This window comes from Mizuhopecten yessoensis, unplaced genomic scaffold, assembly GCF_002113885.1.
Source record: "Mizuhopecten yessoensis strain PY_sf001 unplaced genomic scaffold, ASM211388v2 scaffold10703, whole genome shotgun sequence".
Lineage (NCBI taxonomy): Eukaryota > Metazoa > Mollusca > Bivalvia > Pectinida > Pectinidae > Mizuhopecten > Mizuhopecten yessoensis.
Window position 1 is genome coordinate 580,129 of NW_018408679.1, and position 22,237 is coordinate 602,365.

At 36.4% G+C, this 22,237-nt stretch overlaps 2 protein-coding genes across 5 annotated transcripts in view; one reads left to right on the top strand and one right to left on the bottom strand.

Moving 5' to 3' along the window:
- LOC110461894 (translation initiation factor IF-2-like) overlaps positions 1-6,881 on the bottom strand; it is a 10,303-nt gene extending 3,422 nt beyond the window's left edge. The window contains exons 1-6 of the mRNA XM_021515620.1: positions 6,767-6,881; positions 4,764-4,831; positions 4,071-4,186; positions 3,125-3,288; positions 2,693-2,720; positions 543-726 (exon numbers count right to left, since the gene is read on the bottom strand). Coding sequence (XP_021371295.1) covers positions 543-726; positions 2,693-2,720; positions 3,125-3,288; positions 4,071-4,186; positions 4,764-4,806 — 535 coding nt within the window. The 5' untranslated portion in view covers positions 4,807-4,831; positions 6,767-6,881. The remainder of the gene's footprint in view (positions 1-542; positions 727-2,692; positions 2,721-3,124; positions 3,289-4,070; positions 4,187-4,763; positions 4,832-6,766) is intronic.
- Positions 6,882-12,426: 5,545 nt separating this feature from the next.
- Positions 12,427-22,237, top strand: part of LOC110461901 — a 112,146-nt gene continuing 102,335 nt past the window's right edge. For all 4 annotated transcript variants that reach the window (XM_021515629.1, XM_021515630.1, XM_021515631.1 and 1 more), the window contains exons 1-2: positions 12,427-12,510; positions 12,696-12,784. The gene's annotated coding sequence lies outside the window, so the exon portion shown is untranslated. The remainder of the gene's footprint in view (positions 12,511-12,695; positions 12,785-22,237) is intronic.

Below are 22,237 nucleotides of genomic sequence, written 5' to 3' on the forward strand. Positions count from 1 at the left end.
GCCAAATATCATCACCCAGGGCATTTTGGTTATTCAGAAGAAGTTATTTAAAGGTTTTTTAAGACAATTGACCCCTGTGACCTTGAATATAATTGAAGGTCATTCATTTGAACAAACTTGGTAGCCCTTCACCCTAGCATGCTACTGACCAAATATCATCTCCCTGGGCAGCTTGGTTATTGAGAAGAAGTTGTTTAAAGTTTTCAACATATTTGACCCCTGTGACCTTGAAAATAGATGAAGGTCATTTATTTGAACAAACTTGGTAGCCCTTCATCCCAGTTTGCATCTGGCCAAATATCATCACCCTAGGCCTTTCGGTTATTAAGAAGAAGTCGTTTAAAGTAAAATATTGACGCCGGACGGATGCCGGACGGACGACGGACGCCGCACCACGGCATAAGCTCACTTGGCACTTCGTGCCAGGTGAGCTAAAAATAGCTTTATAATACATATATATAGAATCAGAGGCCCCATGGGGCCTGAGAAGTCATTTCTGTCACTAATGATATATATCTCTCAGAATAGAACAAATGCAATACCTGCAAATCCGTCAAAGCCTATACCCCCTGGGGCAGGGGGTGCTGGTGAGTAAGGGGGAGGGGCAGCCCCACCATACCCAGGCTGAGGCTGAGATGGGTACTGTGCGTGGGTCTGTGGAGCCGTCTGGGCCTGCATGGATGCTGGCTGCTGTTTTTGAGCATTATGCTGAGGAGGAGGTGGAAGCTACAATACAATTGTAAGATTAGTGAGGTCTGACATAATGTATTGGTAACAAAAGAATTGCTATTTAGTACATTTTTGACAGTGCGATATTTATTGGAATCTATCGACTTGATAAAACTGATATCTTTCACACACTGACAAATATAAAAGTAATAATAGGTTCTGATGATGACACGCCTCATGTGTATAGACTATTCAACGTTAACTTGGATTTAAGTTGTTACACCCAGCACGACGTTGTCATGGTCATCTTTTCCTTTTGAAAAGTAAAAACTGTCGCAGTGTAAAGATGTTAATTTTAGTATTAGCCAATCAGAATATTTTTTTATATTTACTGTACTCAATTAAGATTTTATGTTCAGATGCAGATAAAGTGACAGGAGAATAAGTGATTGTTTAATTGTCTTCGCTACATACACTTAGGTTTTTACTTAACTACACACCTGATAATATTTTTTGTAACCAAATCTTAAAGGATAAAAGAAGACAACAGTAGAATTGCATTCAGTAGACCCTTCCACCTGGTGTGTGAATTTGTTGTCCAGCATCATTGTGTCATTGGAATCAGTGGCAAAGATATTGCACTACTAACTCCAGAAACTTTCCACTTTTTTCATCAACAGCCATATACATTTTACTCATATAGCTGAATATACCGATTTCTTCACTTGTCGTTTACCATTGCAAAAACTTGCATTTGCTTTGCCATACTTGTTAAATGTAGGAAAACATTTAGTATCCTCCATATCTTTAAGTCCTTTGGTAAGTCACGGTAGTATCAGTAGCTAATTAGTATTAGTTGTGATCTTAGAGAGTATCAAAACAAATCTAAGTGATTACGACGGGTAACTATGAGTTATCTTATTGAGTATCAGTACAGATCTTAGTGATTACGAACGGTTACTATGAGTTATCTTATTGAGTATTAGTACAGATCTTAAAGATTACGAACGGTAACTATGAGTTATCTTATTGAGTACCAGTACAGATCTTAGTGATTACGAACGGTGACTATGAGTTATCTTATTGAGTATCAGTACAGATCTTAGTAATTACGAATGGTAACTATGAGTTATCTTATTGAGTACAAGTACAGATCTTAGTGATTACGAATGGTAACTATGAGTAATCTTATTGAGTATCAGTACAGATCTTAGTGATTACGAATGGTAACTATGAGTTATCTTATTGAGTACCATTACAGATCTTAGTGATTACGAACGGTCACTATGAGTTATCTTATTGAGTATCAGTACAGATCTTAGTGATTACGAATGGTTACTATGAGTTATCTTTATTGAGTATCAGTACAGATCTTAGTGATTACAAACAGTAACTATGAGTTATCTTTATTGAGTATCAGTACAGATCTTAGTGATTAGGAAGGGTAACTATGAGTTATCTTATTGAGTATTAGTACAGATCTAAGTGATTACGAATGGTAACTATGAGTTATCTTATTGAGTATCAGTACAGATATTAGTGATTACGAATGGTAACCATGAGTTATCTTATTGAGTATCAGTACAGATCTTAGTGATTACGAACGGTTACTATGAGTTATCTTTATTGAGTATCAGTACAGATCTTAGTGATTAGGAAGGGTAACTATGAGTTATCTTATTGAGTATCAGTACAGATCTTAGTGATTACGAACGGTAACTATGAGTTATCTTATTGAGTATTAGTACAGATCTAAGTGATTACGAATGGTAACTATGAGTTATCTTATTGAGTACCATTACAGATCTTAGTGATTACGAATGGTCACTATGAGTTATCTTATTGAGTATCAGTACAGATCTTAGTGATTACAAACAGTAACTATGAGTTATCTTATTGAGTACAAATGATGACTATGAGTTGTGATTTTATTGAGTACAAGTACAGATCTTATTGAGTATGAACGATGACTATGAGTTGTGATCTTATTGAATACCAGTCATGTAGCTGATAGCAAACTTACAGTGCTGACTATGGCTGCCATCCACTCACTGTTAACAAAGAATAAAATACAAATAATTACATAAAATTCACAACTCCACATGACTCTACATTCTAATCACATAACACTATAGATCTAAGAATTCTAAACCCGTTAATCTGTTGATTCTTCACTTTACGATTTGTATTTTTCCTTATATTTCAAACTAAAAGCTGTTTACAGCAAAAAAATGTTTTATACATACAGAAATCACCTTAATATTCTGTATCCATACTTCTATTTTGGCTATTTAGATATTAAAGAAACACAAACTGACCCTAGGAATATCATCGAAAGCCACTGAAACAGAAAATATGACTGAAACATTGACAAAAAATATGTGGAAAGAGATGGTCAATCATGTCATAATGCTCTGTATGACACTGGTAGAAAGGCATTGCGTTGTACACCTACTGTAGTTCATTATCACTTGCGACCAGGAACCAGTATATCTTTGCCTTGCTGTTGTTTCTTGTGGGCACGGCCAGCATCTGGCTATAGGCAGCTCCCGAGGGCAGCTGTGGACGGCCTTCCATACCATTAGTGTAGTCACCAAAGGCAAACCTCTTAGACACATCCTTCAAAACAAAGGAGAGCACTTGATAACGATCCTGATTTTAATAGACAATTTTTGTCACTGTCACATAATTTCAGATCTAAATACTACGATGCTAATATTTCTCATTGTTTTGTCTACAAGGGTTTTGCCAGCTATTTTGGGGAATGGCCCCTGAGCAGGAACACGGAAAGTATCATCGGCATTTGGTAAAAGTTGGGAAATATCATCAGTGTTCCCACATGTGCAGGTTGGGGAAAATACCATTAGTTTGGAAAAAATAAATTTCGTGATTAGCAAAATGTTTTCCTCTAGCTGTTTCTTACAGTAAAATGCATATGTATAGCACTAAATAAACACATCAATTTTCAGGGGTTTTGTTTACCTGTATTCAATTTCAAATTGTTGTTACTTATGTTTTTTGAATGCTCGCTTCATGGAAAGTAATACTTTGAATGTTGCACATATAACAACAAGAAACTTGTATAAACATGCTTTTTAATCCAATTGGGAAAATTCAGACTGAAAATGGGAAAATTCAGGGTCATTTTTCAATTGGGAATGTGTCCTTGTACCGGACCCTATAAACACCTGGCAAAAACCCTGGTCTATAATAGAATCTTATAAACATGTGATTGAGTTTTTTCTAAAATAGAGTCTTACAAACTTTCAAATTATCCAATGACTTTAAAACAAAGCAAGTAGAACAAAATGTGATAAGTATATTTCAACATTAGACAGAAACAATACTGGATGATCTATTTCTGTTGATACATCTGTAATTTGTTTATATATGTAGCTTACCTTCATGTGAACTTTGCCCTTGACCTCATTGTCACCTTGACGTTTGTAGATAACAAGGTTACTGTCACTGTACAGTATCACCCACACTGTCTGCCAGCCTCCAGAGAACATGCTCTCTGGGGGAGAAATCATAAATCAAGGAGTGTCATGGAAACGTGATAAACTAAGCTGTGTGACGATTATATTACATTAGAGCTGTTTTATAAAAAGAATACTGGTACACTTTATCTGTTATATGGACAATACTTCCAAAACTCGCACCAATGTATATATATTGCATTATAAAGTATCATTAAGCGTATTATAAATTAACATATATACCTCACTTTGAACATATTGTATCTTTGTAATAGAAGAACTTTTCTGTTAAACAGCTAACTGTTAATCATGTTATTCTTGTGTGCAAGATATTTTGTAGGTTCTATTCATGAACACTTAAATTGTTGACTTATGGGATGTATTTTTTTTCCATTATTGAAAGTAACATTTCAAGGAATAAATATTTATGAATAATTGGTCAATCAAAGAAATGAAGTGATAAACATTAAACAAGCTTTTCTTCAATTTACAATTGAAAATGATGGTTAATTCATGCATATTTCTGAAAATACATGTACTGACTTAAATTATTCTTAAACAATTTCAAAATCTTTAAACAACATAACATGAAGTGAATAAATCTAGATAACTTACTACTATACCGCTTAAGGTAACCTGACTTTACAATCTGCGTCATCTTGGCACTTTCTCTTGTTCTCTACCTGAAATAATATATGCATGAAGGGAAGTGTAAATGTCTATTGATGTCAATCTGATTTACATTATTCTGAAAAGTAAGACATGGAGGCGAAAGTCTGTAATGTGCAGGGGGTCACCCATCCAGCCACTGACCACACTTAACGTTGCTTAACTAGTGAGTGCTTTATTTATATATACTGCATCATTGGAAAAGCTAGCTTACAAACATAGAAGGCAGTACTATAACCAACTCTTGTGTCTCACTTAGTCATAGTTCCATTCTAAATTATTTGACACATTTATGCAAGTAATCATTCAAATTGGCAATGAGTTTGCAATGTACATAATAACAACTGCAATCAGATAATGTCAATATATATCTCCATCATACATGACACTTCTTTTACAGGCTAGGAAGACTCCCTATTTTGGACCCTTAAATTTAACATTTTCAGCCAGTAGAATAACTTAAATAAACTATTCCTATATTCTACAATGTAATGTGTTCATCAGATCTGACAGGAACATACAGTGGCATAGCAAATCATTTTTCGAAGTGTATGCTTACAGAGGATTGAGCGTTTGAGGCGCGTAGCGCCAGATGGTGCTAAAAAAAATCTACTAGGCCCTAGAAGCAATTTCTCGTTTTTTGGGAAGTCCTTTTAGTCTGATTATTAGCAAGTAAAGCCTGACTTTTTATATCAATAATGTTGAATTTTGTACTTAACTAAATAGTTTTTTATTTACATAAACTTTCGAGATTTTTTAATGTGTATAGACATTTATGATTGATAAGATTGACGGTCCATATTAATCATAAAAAGAGAAATTACAAAAATATGTTGTTTATAAAAAATCTTCCTGAAAACTTTAGTGTATACTTGAGCATACAAGCATGTTTTTTAATTTAGTTTTACTAAGCACAAGGAATCTCCCCAATAGATATTTCAAAGAGTTGGCACAGGTGATACTGTCTTATAATTACAGTAAAGTGAGAAAATTAAGTAAGATTGATAGTAAAGAGATAGGATGTACATGTTTATTGTAATTAAATTGGCTACATGGATGTAACAGTACATAACATACATTTATATCAAGATTAGGTGCAGTGACCATGATGACTCACACAGACGTAAACACCAGTCTACCAAAAAGTGCTAAAGGCAAACGCTAAAAATAAAGTCTACATTTGTATACATGTGTCATTGGCCAATTCATCTGCTTTCATCTTTTCCAGAACACTCTTTGCTATACCAAAACTATTAAATAGATATATATCAACTTACTGTTCATTGAATGGATTCAGAAGTGAATAAAGAGTAAAGTTTAATATTATGAATAAATGCTAAAGTAAAACTATGGATTTGAACAATTATTCTTATTATGAATTATTTTGAGCAAAACAGTAATAGATGCTCTACTAGGGGGTCACGATTTCGATCGTAACACGTACAAATACATTTCGTAACATTGATGAAGAGCTCTGTAATCTGCCAACAGATGCAATCAGAGGTCCATAAATACGATAATTATTTTATAAATTCTAACGCTGATCTAATTTGACCGGTTTAATTTTGTGATATTTATACAGTAGAGAAAATAGAATATAAATAAGTATAAATCATAACAACTTCGCTCTGAAATTTGAAGTGAGCGCGACATAAAATAAATAGTCCACATTCCAGTCCGTACAAAATTTACATCGGCTGTTGTTAGACCAACTGCAGATCTTTTTCTACTTTAACCGTAAAATAACCTACTTCAACAGTTTAGAAATTGTGTAATGTGCGTAGTGTGGAATGAAGAGAAAGAGAGCAGAAGTTCAATATTTGGAGGTAGAGGGACTGCGGTTTTGAAGAAGAATCTGCTGTAATACGTTCATTCAATCACTGAATGATTCAGATTCTGCTTACACATACCTGAAGGGTAACCCTGATAACCTCTTCGCCTATACATACCCAATAAAATGCGATGTACTTTCTAAAATCATCAAAACATCTCTTACAACCCGCCGTACAGAAACATGATGGTCTCGGTTGACAAAATTACTATTAATATTTGACAGCGACATGCTTAGGGTGAACATGTATCTCGAGGTAAAAGTTAAACACATTGGTGATAAGGAATTGTGAAGAGAAGACAACTCCATTTACCGCGAAGTTTCAACTTTTCAACGCAGAACGTGTTCCACTAGATTCGACCCGGTAGTTAAACACCCGTACATGCTGTAATAAAGACTGTTTTCAGTAAGCATACCACTCATGTAAGGATCTAACACGGACAACAAAATAACTTAATCAAAATTCACCATTATATTCATAACAGCATGACATTTATAAAATGAATAAACACGGAGAAAACTTTGGTTCATTGGTTCATTGATTATGACACCGTTGTAAGCGTCAGTCGCTTCTTGAGGTGCTTCTTAATTCTGTCCACTTCACTTCCGGTTGCATTAGGAGGTATTGAAGAAGACTTGTTTTTCAATAACTAGTGATAATTATTTACAGGTGCAGTGGGTGATAACAAGGGTAGTATAATAATTTCATATAAGATAAGGGTATTCAGTTATAAAAAAAGGACTGACAGGCCTGTATAGACCTGTCATGATACCTGTACTTAGAAGTATAGATATTTAAAGGGTTTAATGAGTTAAAAAAAGTACTGAATTTGGATTGAACATTTGGGAAGTTGTATGTGTTAATTATATAACCCAGCTAATTAGTAGAAGCTTGGTTCGAACTTAATGGGGTGATTTATCCAGTATTTGTTTAACCTGGTCTTAAAAGAAAACAGAGATGGGGCATTAACCACTTGATCAGAGAGACCATTCCAATCATTTACAATTCTAAATTTGAACGAATGGCCACGCAGATTACTTCTACACCTCAGTTTTTCAAGTTTCTGGTTGTGACCTCTGGTTGTTCTTGTTGCATTGATTTTTAGAAAGTCATCTTTGATGTTGTCTATCCCATTTATTATCTTAAAGGTTTGTACCATATCTGACCTTAGTCTCCTGTACTCCATTGTTGGTAGCCCAAGAGCCTTAAGTCTTTCAGGATAGGATAAGTCTTTGATACCAGGGACCAGTTTGGTGGCTCTTCTTTGCACATTTTCTATAGATATCTTATCCTTTATAAGCATGGGTGCCCAAACTACAACAGCGGTCTCTAGATATGGTCTTACAAGGGATTTGTATAGGGTAATGAACATTTCTTTGTTTACACAGCTAAAGGTCCTAAAGATCATTCCTACATTTCTGTTTGCTTTTGCTACTGACAGGTTTACATGTTCACTNTGTCTGTAGAATACATAATGATTTTGGAAACAGTATCGCTTTTGTTGGTTGAAAAATGAAATTGAATAATTGTTTCATCTTTGAGATTAAAAAATGGGAAGGAAGTTGAAAGATTATTTTATTATTACATTTGTATAATATATCCCCCAAAGTTCTACTTAATATACATAGTCTGAGTTATTGTGTATTGGATCTATTAGTGATATTGATGTATTTCTTAATTTAAATTGATTATCCTCAAAAGTATCAATCTCAACTTTATTCTTCTATATTTCTTTCTGTTCAATTGTGAAAAAACAGCAGGTAGGGAAAGCAAAAACATATTGTTTTTATTGTGCCACATGCAAAATCTAACATAGTGCGCAATTGAAGAATAATATTCAGTTCCCAGCAGCTCTGACTGAATCTAAGTAATTTAGTTTTCTCAAAAAATTCTTCTAATAGTAGTAAGATTAAAACTGTTTTATCAGTTTTTTGATTGACATGTACGTGTTAAATCTCTCGATAAGTAACTTTGTACCTACATCAATGGAGGATTGCATTTTTTAAGTGCTGGTCTAAATATATTGTAATTGATTTTCTGACTACTATGGGTTTGACTGCTGAGAACGCAAATATGCTGAACAACAGGAAACTTCTTTACTTGACCCAGACCACTTTTCCAGAAAGACCACCTGTCTGTAAAGACCATCTGTCTGTAAAGACCACCTGTCTGTAAAGACCACCTGTCTGTTAAGACCATCTGTATATAAAGACCACCTGTTTGTAAAGACCACCTATCTGTAAAGACCACCTATCTGTAAAGACCACCTGTTTGTAAAGACCACCTGTCTGTAAAGACCACCTGTTTGAAAAGACCATGTACCTATAATAGGGGTTTTGCCAGCTATTTGGGAAAGAGCCCCTGAGCAGGAATTGGGAAAATACCATCGGCATTTGGCAAAAATTGGGAAATATCATTGATGTTTCCACACATACATGTTTGGAAAAATATCATAGTTTGGGGAAAAAACCCTAAAATATGGTTAGCAAACAATTTTCCTCTAGCTGTTTCTTACAGTAAAATTTATAGCAATAAACAAACACATACATTTTCAGTGTTTGTGTTTATTCCGTTTCAATTTTTTGTTATTTATGTATTTTGAATGCTCCCTCATGGACTGTAATTATAAAATTTCAGGGATTAATGAATAAAAGCCATACATTATGTACTATTGATATTGATTGTTTGGGTAGCACTGGCTGAAATGTATTTGTTGATATAGTGACAGTTCCTCAATTAAGTGATCACGCACAATATATAAGTAATATTGTATACACTGACCTCAATACCATGGTACCTACATGTCACACCGAGACACTTCCTCTCAATACCATGTCACACCGAGACACTTCCTCTCAATAGCATGTCACACCGAGACACTTCCTCTCAATAGCATGTCGCCCTAAGACACTTCCTCTCAATAACATGTCACGCTAAGACCCTTCCTCTCAATAACATGTCACGCTGAGACACTTCCTCTCAATAACATGTCACACTGAGACACTTCCTCTCACTACCATGTTATCCTAAGACACTTCCTCTCAATACCATGTCCAGCTTAGACACTTTCTCTCAATACCATGTCACACTGTGACACTTCCTCTCAATACCATGTCACACTGAGACACATCCTCTTAATAGCATGTCACACTAAGACACTTCCTCTCAATACCATGTCCCGCTAAGACCCTTCCTCTCAATAACACGTCCCGCTAAGACACTTCCTCTCAATACCATGTCCCGCTAAGACCCTTCCTCTCAATAACACGTCCCGCTAAGACACTTCCTCTCAATACCATGTCACACTGAGACACTTCCTCTATAGCAAAACATTCACTCATACACTTGGATTCAATACCATGTCACACTGAGACACTTCCCCTCAATACCATATCACACTGAGACACTTCCTCTCAATACCATGTCACCCTAAGACACTTTCTCAATACCATGTCACACTGAGACACTTCCTCTCAATACCATGTCACCCTAAGGCACTTTCTCAATACCATGTCACACTGAGACACTTCCTCTCAATACCATGTCACCCTGAGACACTTCCTCTCAATACCATGTCACACTGAGACACTTCCTCTCAATACCATGTCACACTGAGACACTTCCTCTCAATACCATGTCACACTGAGACACTTCCTCTCAATACCATGTCACACTGAGACACTTCCTCTCAATACCATGTCACACTGAGACACTTCCTCTCAATACCATGTCACACTGAGACACTTCCTCTCAATACCATGTCACACTGAGACACTTCCTCTCAATACCATGTCACACTGAGACACTTCCTCTCAATACCATGTCACACTGAGACACTTCCTCTCAATACCATGTCACACTGAGACACTTCCTCTCAATACCATGTCACACTGAGACACTTCCTCTCAATACCATGTCACACTGAGACACTTCCTCTCAATACCATGTCACACTGAGACACTTCCTCTCAATACCATGTCACACTGAGACACTTCCTCTCAATACCATGTCACACTGAGACACTTCCTCTCAATACCATGTCACACTGAGACACTTCCTCTCAATACCATGTCACACTGAGACACTTCCTCTCAATACCATGTCACACTGAGACACTTCCTCTCAATACCATGTCACACTGAGACACTTCCTCTCAATACCATGTCACACTGAGACACTTCCTCTCAATACCATGTCACACTGAGACACTTCCTCTCAATACCATGTCACACTGAGACACTTCCTCTCAATACCATGTCACACTGAGACACTTCCTCTCAATACCATGTCACACTGAGACACTTCCTCTCAATACCATGTCACACTGAGACACTTCCTCTCAATACCATGTCACACTGAGACACTTCCTCTCAATACCATGTCACACTGAGACACTTCCTCTCAATACCATGTCACACTGAGACACTTCCTCTCAATACCATGTCACACTGAGACACTTCCTCTCAATACCATGTCACACTGAGACACTTCCTCTCAATACCATGTCACACTGAGACACTTCCTCTCAATACCATGTCACACTGAGACACTTCCTCTCAATACCATGTCACACTGAGACACTTCCTCTCAATACCATGTCACACTGAGACACTTCCTCTCAATACCATGTCACACTGAGACACTTCCTCTCAATACCATGTCACACTGAGACACTTCCTCTCAATACCATGTCACACTGAGACACTTCCTCTCAATACCATGTCACACTGAGACACTTCCTCTCAATACCATGTCACACTGAGACACTTCCTCTCAATACCATGTCACACTGAGACACTTCCTCTCAATACCATGTCACACTGAGACACTTCCTCTCAATACCATGTCACACTGAGACACTTCCTCTCAATACCATGTCACACTGAGACACTTCCTCTCAATACCATGTCACACTGAGACACTTCCTCTCAATACCATGTCACACTGAGACACTTCCTCTCAATACCATGTCACACTGAGACACTTCCTCTCAATACCATGTCACACTGAGACACTTCCTCTCAATACCATGTCACACTGAGACACTTCCTCTCAATACCATGTCACACTGAGACACTTCCTCTCAATACCATGTCACACTGAGACACTTCCTCTCAATACCATGTCACACTGAGACACTTCCTCTCAATACCATGTCACACTGAGACACTTCCTCTCAATACCATGTCACACTGAGACACTTCCTCTCAATACCATGTCACCCTAAGACACTTCCTCTCAAAGCCATGTGTAATTTTGTTTTTGAGAGGGTTTTCTGGTTGTACATGTAGATATAAGGACTAATTTGATTAATATAGTTGTAAGCTGATTGACTTTTCCAGCTCCTTATCAATGATGTAGATTGTTGTTTCTCATGCCAGAATCTCTGCTTAAAATATTGAAGGACATGGCTAGCACTGTGTTTTTCTAACAAGAGATCATGCATTCTGTATCTATTACAGCACTGTTAATTTTTCTCAAAATACTGTGAAGGCCCATGGGCCTGATGTAAACCTGTTATTTTTAAACCGTGTATATAAAAATGATTATTGATGAAATATCTTATATCTAAAAATGATAACCAATAATTGCTAAGTAATTTCGTATATTTGTATGGTTTGATATTTTTATTTGAAATTAAATTTGTGACTCGTCGTCATCATTTCCTCCCTGATGGGTTTATAAGCCCTTGCCATGGACCTTATGTAGTGATTTATGCAAATCTCTGTTTCATCTTGCACGTAACGATGCCATTACCTGAGTATTGATTGCTAAGTCCTTGTGCAGCTGGATCTAATGTGATCCATAGACCAGTGACATATCCTCTGTGGTCGTCACAGCATCAGCAGCCATTCTCACAGGTAAATAGACAGGTAAACAGACCATACAGGTAGATGGGCAGATAATGAGATACAATTGCAAGATAAACAAAAACTTTTCTTCTTCTGGTATTGATATCAGGTTTTATGTGACCAGGTGAAAATAATACCAGAGATAAGGCAATGGAACTATTTACTTTTTACAGGTGTTCATTTGTTCTTGGTAGGGATTTCAACTATCTGCATCATGCTGTGGTTATGAAGAAGATGACTTATTGATTGGATGGTGACTTGTGGACTTGACACTATGAGGCAGGTAAGATGGATGAAAGTTAGCAGATTAATGTTGTAAACAAATTAAAAAACCCTCACACAGCTTGTTAGTTTGTTTGTGTAAGTGCAACCGATCAAAGTATTACTATCATGATGAAGCATTCAAAATACATAAATAGCGAAAATTTGAAATTGAATAAACAAAATCACTGAAAATTGATGTTTTCTTATTTGCTATATATTTTACTGTAAAAAACAGCTCTAGAAAGGGAATTATTTTTTCATCACATTGTAGGTTTATATTTTCTAAACTTGTGATATTTTCTAAACTTGTGATATTTTCTCAAAATAGATATTTCCCAATTTTTGCCAAATGCTGATGATATTTTCCCAATTCCTGACCTGGGGCCTTTTCCAAAAATAGCTGGCAAAACCCTGGACATAGTACACTTTATATGAGGACAGTTTATACAGTGGATGAATCTGTCAGCAGTGGTACAATTGTATGTCGAGTTATGATCATTTTATCAAGAGAGACACTAAAAGGATTTTCAACAGAAACCTTGGAGGGACAGCAGCTGACCCAGACTGCAGAATATACTACAAACATATACAGGACACATGGATTGGTAGCACTATCTATTAAATGGTAGGAGATTTATAATGATTAATTGTCCATATTAATTTTAAAAGGACAGCTGACCCAAATAGATTATTCATCACTTAATAATGAGTAGGGTCCAGTTGTTAAGAACCTCACCTAGGGAGGTCGGGTGGCGCCGTGGATAGCATACTTGCCTTTCACCAAGGCGGCTGGGGTTCGATTCCCCGATCAGACATGAAAAAGTATGGGGGTCACCTGCCTGACCACCTGAGTTTTCTCCCGATACTCCGGTTTCCTCCAACAGTAACATTCGGGCCAACGAGAGTGATTAGTATAAGTTGTAAAGACTTGATTATTTCATATTTTTTGTAAAATTAATAAAATTTATATTTGTGTACCTCACTAGATTGTCTTGAATGATTTGAAATTAACATCCAATGACAAAAATGAAATTATGAATTAAAATTGTTTCAATGACATGGTGAGCTAATTGGGTTTGGTCCATAGCAACCAGGGCCCATAACAACCAGGGCCCATAGCAACCAGGTACATAACAACCAGGGCCCATAACAATCAGGGCCCATAGCACCTATTGATATAATCATGAAAGAGAATGTTCTGCTTTAACTGATGTACTTCTTCGCATAAATTGCATGAATATCATTTTGTTAAAAGCCTAAAATGTCAAGTAAAATAAATATCAACGGTCATTCTTGATCCAAGTTTCATTCTTAGCCGTCATCAGGTATTGAATGGTCTATCTCCTTATGCCACATCCATATTTGGTTTTTCAAATATGGATGTGACATAATAAGGCAGAGGACCATTCAATCGCTGATGGAGGACTTAGCCAAATAGCTTGGATCAGAGTGACTGTTAATAAACGCTCCCTGTTGGAACTTTGTAAAAGACATTTAATCTGAAATGTCAAGATAGCGTCATTTTAGGATTTACACATTTGTGTTTTTGATATCTGTACTGGGGAAAATCTTTAAAAGAAAAATTAAAGCAAATTTTCCCGACTTGAACATGTACACCAATATTATAATAATGATAAAGAGAAGGGTTTCTGTTGTCCCAGACATTTAACCTCGTTTCCAGTAACCACTAGAGATCTACGTCGTAATCAAAATGTCAACCTGACAGGTTTTCTGGTGTTAATTTCACATTAAACAAAATGAGTTTTTTAGTGTCAACATGCTACCAGTCAATACCAGGTGATTGAGTGCAATAATGATACCATCGTCAATTAGGATTCATTTATTTAAAATCAATGAGATAAGTTTCCCTTTCATATCAGCAATGGGTACTGAATTCATTGATGTGGTTTCTTTTTCAAAATATTCAATATTAGGAATGTCTGGTCAGTATTTGGAATAGATAATTGCCATTGTACCAATAGGATCATTGATGGTTTGATGGAATATCGCGTGCTGGGTGCTGACAGATACTGTTTTTTTTTCAGATTTTTCATCAATGCAATGTACATGTACAATAAATAGCAAAACATTCACTCATTTGTATACTGGCTTGACAGATACTGTTTGCAAAGTGCAAATTTATAATATATACAGGCAAATTGATTTTTAAGGTCACCCGAGGCAAAGTCTGGTGTGACATCGTGATTGTTATCCGTCTGTTGTTGTGCATCGTTTGCCGTGCATTACTTTTTTTACTCTTTTCAAAAAAAAGAAAACTTGTAACCAACTTAAAATACAATTTAAACAGTCCTCTCCTTCAGACATAGATATGCTGGAAGCAAATACTATTTATGGAAGTAAAGGTTCGTATGAATTTCATTAACCCATGGGAATTAACCTTCCACTCTTCCTCTGGGAGGGAGTAAACCTTACTATATTTTGTATAGGGAAGTATTAAACACTTTATGATAGTCAGTAGGAAACAATTAAAGCTTGGTTTAATTTATTGTCATGGGATGGGGGATTGGTAATATGAAAATTCAGACTGGGGTAACCCACCTTTTGTGCTGGGGCTGGGTTCACTATTGAAGAATTAGCATGGAATAAAAGTTGGTTTAGTGCAAAATGATGATTTTCATTACATTTGGGTTACCTATTCCCTATTGGGGTTGGGGGTAAAGTTTAATATTGGTAATTGATATATATATAAATAGCTCTTGGGTTTATTTAAAACTTCATCCTTGGCAGTGGCTTGTAAAGCAGAATTTTGTTGATAGTATTACAGGTCTGGGAATTTATAGCGTTTGCTTGATACAAATTATCGAGGGGGATCCATATTTTGAATACAGAATGGATGCTAATATAAGTTTGTGAGAATTTTCTGTGTACAATTCGTTAATCTACTACGTGTATAACCATGCTGCCATGAACATTTTAGGGGATGGACGTCTTTGGTATGCCCAAAACATCTTTGGATCTACGGTATGACTGTTTATACCGTCTATAGTAAGGTAAAACAAAGAAAAAACAAATTAAATGTAGGAATATATCTACTTTCTTTGTTTCTCTTTAGTCTGGTATCATTATTTTGAGGTAGATTACGCTTTTTTGTTCGTGTATTTTTAGCAATCTCCAGAGTCAATCAGTACATTTACAAGCGTACACCTGCTGGACGGTGTTACTAAAAGAGTTTCACAGTATTTTAGTTCTGTTATTGGACAGTGTGCTGAGCGTGATAAATGGTCCTACAGATTATAGGTCAATTGACACTGCTGGGAGTGTCTGCATTATTTACTACCTATAAAATGACAGTGTTTGTCTTCGTTAATCTTTTGTTAATCTTTTGTCCTCGTTACTGGGGATCACCGTGGAAATGACTATATCTAGTCCATAGATCTACAAAATCAATGTCTGACAGCAACCAATCAGGTTTAAGTCAGGTAGATATAGGGTTACTTCAGTGGATCAGTATGGAAATCACAATAATTACACATACACACAAAAATCAATTCCTCCATATCCATTCATCACAACAGGGGTTACCATAGCAACAGATTGGATTGCCTGAAATTCTGTGTAAAAATCACTGGATTTTCATCAAATACAATCAAGTAAGTAAAAAGGTCAGGTGGCAATGAGGTCAGAGGGTTTTACCAAAAACTGGACTATCTTATAAGGATCAGTGGAGGAGAATCTGGAGCATGATAAGGTACTGTTTCCTTACAGGTGAGAGCTGTCTATAGCAGGTGACATATCGTTGGCACTGTCCACAGGTCATATATTTACCTGACCAGTTTTATTCTGTGATTTAGTGATTTTATCTATGCATATGTTCAGTTGGGCATGAAGAATACATTTGGATATGAATCAATAAAAGCTGTACTATTATTTGCCCATAAAGTTGACATCATTAGACAGTTAACTTCCTTTTACCTTTATTTGCCACATAAGGATAGACTAATTGCAATGTTTACATTAGGGGAAATGATGAGCTCTATAAGACCTATCTGACATAGAATTCAATGCATAATTTCGCTCTTGTCAAATCCTTATAATGATATAGATTTTGATGTAAATCTTCATGTAAAATCAAAAGATGATATGTTCTGTTTTGATCAACGTACTGCGACCTTAGTTCTAGATGCTAAGCTGCAGCCCAAGGGCTTTGATTATATTGACATTGTCGTATACACACATTGACAGGTACTCCATATGTATAAAATATACCTAAAGAGGTTTGTCGTTTTTTCAATGGATTCGTTACCGCATAATTTTACTCTTGAATGAGATTTTTAGGAAAAAATTAAAAGAAAATATAATGAACCTATTGATCATCCCCATTCCTTATTCCTGAGCCTCCCATTCTTTACCATAATTAACCAACTGAAAACAGTGTCCTTTATAAATATTTTTTTACCCTTTGGAAAGGTTTTGTTATCATTCTAATTTCCAAAGTTGCTAAGCAACTAAGGCGTTTATTCTTTTTTAATGCATTATGAATAAAAAATCACTCAGAGTTATTACGATAACACAGTGAAATTTCTGGATCAAAAACAATATTCATGAGATAACCTAGTGAGTTCTGTCAATTAGATCACTGGGTTGGGTCTGTAGATAAGATGACGTATCTGTCATGTTAAATCACCACTGATGTTTATGGCTGGGTTGGATTATCTTGCTTCAAAACTTCCAACAATAAAATTGCAGAACCTGTACTTAAAATTATTAGTCTATCACAAAAAGTTATGTCTCAGTAGTTTATTTGCCTTTGCCTACAGGGTGGGGGGAGGGGCGTGGAGGCTGCAATCACAAGTGTTGCGCCACTGGGTTGGTTGCAGGTTGACCATAGCTGTTACTAGGATGTAGAACACAAACCCATACCACCCAAGCATTGACCAAGACTTGATCCTACTCATCACGGCCATTTGCCTTTCTCTCTGCCTCAACACAAATCTATGTGTAACTATTGGGGGTCGTTTGTTACTCTCATCTTTGTTTAATGTTATTCTCTCTTTCATTTTCAATTAGGTTGGTTACATTCTAGCATCAAACATTGCTGCTAACCACCATTTTCTTCAGTGAAGATGATCGATCTCAACTGGTAACAGTCATTGAATACCTGCACTTTTTACCCAGAAGACTTAACGAAGGGGTAACTCATATTGCATTAGATATCACTATAATGTTCCTCTCACAAGTTGAAAGCATCTGTAATATTCATTTATATACATTTTATTGTACTCCCTGCAAACGAAGTATATAGGACTTGCCCTGTCCGTCCTTCTGTCTGTCTCAGTCTGTGAACATTGTAAACTGTTGGTTGGATTTTTTTCTCGTAATTTGCACATTGAATGTACGTCATATGTTGATGTGTATGAAGAAAGACATTCATGATTCAACTATTTTTCCTGGAGATATGGCCATTGAAACATTAATTTCTGCTCCAGAAACCTAAAGTAAGTGCAACTCCTCTTTACCATTTTTTTTGTGTAACTTGCCGCAGTGAAAGTTCATTATATGTAGATATGTATGATGGAAGGGATTTGTGCCAACACTGGCTCAACAATTATTATAATGTTGGCCCAACATTCTATCAACATTTAATGGGACAATGCCATTACGACGGTGGTCAAAAGTCATGTCATATGTGTGATAGGAAATGTATGCCTTTAACTTTTGTACCAGATTTGACACTAGTTACAATACACTAATGCTGCTACTACCATTTTCTCGGGTGGTTTGCCATGTTTGTATGGTTTGTCACTCTTTCAATCTTTACTCGTTGAATAATTTAAAATCAATTAATTTGTAATCAGCATTTGAAAATATAGGTAGACTGATAGACAATTACCATGAAAAATATAGATAGACTGATGGACAATTACCATGAAAAAGATATAGGTCTGTTTTGGGGAATCATTTACTTCATAGACCAAACGGTCTTTGAAGTTGTTTCTTATGATGTGTATGCATCAATGATAAATATAGTATTTAGCCCTTTCATCCCTATGTAACTTTAGTAGACTTTACCATGCATTGATATGGATGAGTCCATTATGGTCTACAATGGTAAAGGGTTAAATAGAAAAAGTCTTGCGTTGAATTATTTTACTTCCTTTATATATGTTCTTAATTCATATTATCAACACTAAATATACAAGTAACATTTTCTTGGTTAAGGTCTGGTCTATCATAATTTCTGTAGGACTAGAGCAAATCTATATATTTCATAGACCTATATTGCATGTGGTGTGTAAACTCTTATTCTATGGCTGTATGTTATAGGTAAGTTAATGAAATATTGATTGATTTTTCATGAAGTGGTTTAGAGATGAAACAAATTGCACACTGTTAAGGAAAACAAATATTTTTTAGATTTACTGGAGGAAATACTTTAAACAAATTCAAACAAAAATATTGAAGTACCAAGAATGCTGTCATTTGAATGAGTATTTACTTAGTTGGTGTTTATGAGAAACAGATTTGCCAACGGCCATTTCCAGTCGACCAGCTTCAGCTAAAACATACTAAATAGTGAGTGTATGAGTATCGACATTTAATTGTTTGTCACCTTATCGTTCTGCAGTTTGAACAATAACAAATAACAAACAGTAGAATCATATCAATACTTGTTTCCTGTTATCATACTGTGACATGCACTTAAATTTCAACAGTTTTCCTCAATCAGGGAACTTGGAGGAAAATTGAGGCCCTTTTCCATTATTTTAGTTATTTGATGGTGATTAAATATAAACATGAATGATTTACAAAATTGATCAAAACAATTACGAAAGTCAACCCATGCAGTATACATGCATGTTTGCTAACTGGGAAGGACTATGAAGCTCTAGGTATCAAATACCACTAAGAAGTTCCACATTTGATTACAGAGTTCTGCATGCCTTCAAGGGATGGAGTCCTACCACTTTTCTACAGTATACCGACCTTAAAAAGTTTCTTTCCTTTTATACTGTTTCCTATATACAAAGACTTTTATAAGCTGCAGGCATTTTTAGCTCACCTGAACAAAGGGCAAGTGAGCTTCCGTCATTTTGTATGTCAATTTTTCCTTTTAAACGCTACTTGTCCTGAACGGCCAAGTAGATTTTTCGATTAATTTTAGTCTGGAGCATCCTTTGGCCAAGGGAATTCAAATTTGATTTAGCGGTGGGTGTGGCCCCCCTGGGGGCAGAGCAATTGGGCCAAATAGGCGAAATAGAAATAAACCTTTTAAATCCTTCTATCATAGGGATAAAGGGATTTCATCCCAATTTGGTCTGGAGCATCCTTGGGCCAAGGGGACTTAATGTTGTATAAAGGGTGGGTATGAACTCCCTGGGGGCAGAGGAACGGGGCCCAATAGGGGGAATTGAGATAAAACATTAAAAATCCCTTTTCTACCATAGGGATTAAGGATCCTTGGTCCAAGGGGACTCAATGTTGTATAACAGTTGGTGGGCCCAATAGGGGAAATAGAGGTAGATCCTTCTTCTACCACAGGAAATAAGGGATTTTATCCCAATTTAGCCTGGAGCATACTATGGCAAATGGGACTCAATTTTGTATAAAAGAAGGTTGAGGCCCCTCTGGGTGCTGAGAGTTGTGGGGCCCAATAGGGAAATTCGAGGTTTAAATCTTTACAATATTTCTTCTTCTGTACCATTGGAGGGATTTTATGTAATAAGAATAATTTCCCATGGTTGCTTTATTATCCAGGTGAGCGATACAGACCATCTGGGCCTCTTGTTAGGGAGTTAGAATTTGAAATATATCACTGTACACAATTCACGGAGAAAATGTCCAGGATAGGAAACCGTGACAACCATAATGCCCTGGACGTTTAGCAATGCGGGAAAATTAAAGATCGCAGAACCTTAACTGAACAGCTCAATTTTATATTTTTATTCAATATCATTTTAAATTAACAGAATTTTTGGACTACAATATATTTGTGAAAATTGCAATATTGCAATATGAAAATTGCTTGGAATACCTACACCTAAAGCTTGGCAGTGATTTATACATGAAGTGCTTTCATTATGGACTCCCATGGGTTTGAAGAATTACAGCTAATCCTGTGATGGTATATTAAGTATTTATGAAGTCATCAACAGTGCATAGTTTTAGCTGACCTGTCCCATTTTCCTCTCCCAGATTATGAAATACTGCTGTAGTATTGATAATGCAGTATTAGGACACAAGTAATCTGTATGCTAATCAACTTATACTATGTTCCTGACCATAATTTGTCTGTAGGGTAAGAAGCTAAATGTACTTGGCTATAGGGAATACATGTTGGTCAGTGACAGGGACTTTGGATCAGTTCACAGCCTCCTGTCATAGATAACACTGTGAGAGGCTGACCACAGAGGTACAGTGTGGCATAAGGTCGCATCAGTACCAAGTATACAAAAATCATATTGAACTCTATAATTGTGGCAGATTGTATTTTTACATAGGATTATGGTCGTCTTCTAGTTTTGCGCTACAGGGAATTTCCCTTTAGCTAAATGGTAGAGGGTCCAACTAGTAAGTCTGTGATCGCTGGTTTGATCCCCGGTGGAAGCACACTACTCTCTTTCCTGTTACAAATGGTGCCTGTGGCCCTCCCTGTGGTGACAGGAAGTCAGAACCTGGGTTTTGGTGTTCAAGGGCAAACACATTTAACCCTTTCACCCCTATGTAACTTTAGTAGACTCTACCATTCATTGATCTGGATGAGTCTATTATGGTCTACAGTGGTAAAAGGGTTAACAAGGAGGGAGTAGTGTGGCAGATTTTACTTGTGGATAGGATAACAGTTGCTTCACACTAGAGGGAATTTTCCTGAAGTTCAGTGGTAGAACGTCCGACTAGGAAGTCTGGGGTCACCGGTTTGATCCCCGGTGTAAGCACACTACTCTCTTTCCTCTTACGATATGTCTTCCTAAAAATTTACATAAGACTTCATTATGAGAACATGTTGTGATGTTTGCTTCATCATCCACTTCGCTATTTCACCTTGAGTAACCAGAGTTGATATAATAGAACATGTTGTGATGTTTGCTTCATCAGTCACTTCGCTATTTCACCTTGAGTAACCAGAGTTGATATAATAGAACATCATGTGATGTTTGCTTCATCATTCACTTCGATATTTCACCTTGAGTAAGCAGAGTTGATATAATAGAACATCTTGTGACGTTTGCTTCATCATTCACTTCGCTATTTCTCCTTGAGTAACCAGAGTTGATATAATAGAACATGTTGTGATGTTTGCTTCATCATTCACTTCGCTATTTCACCTTGAGTAACCAGAGTTGATATAATAGGACATGTTGTGATGTTGAGCAAGCTGTCTTTTTAATACCTGTTGGCTTCCTTACCTTAACCTTAAGTCTCTCTGTGCCAGTAGGCATATAAGGCCTCCTGTTGGCTGCTATGGTTTAAATAACATATTACTCAGTAGTCATGATCCTCTTGTTATAATGAT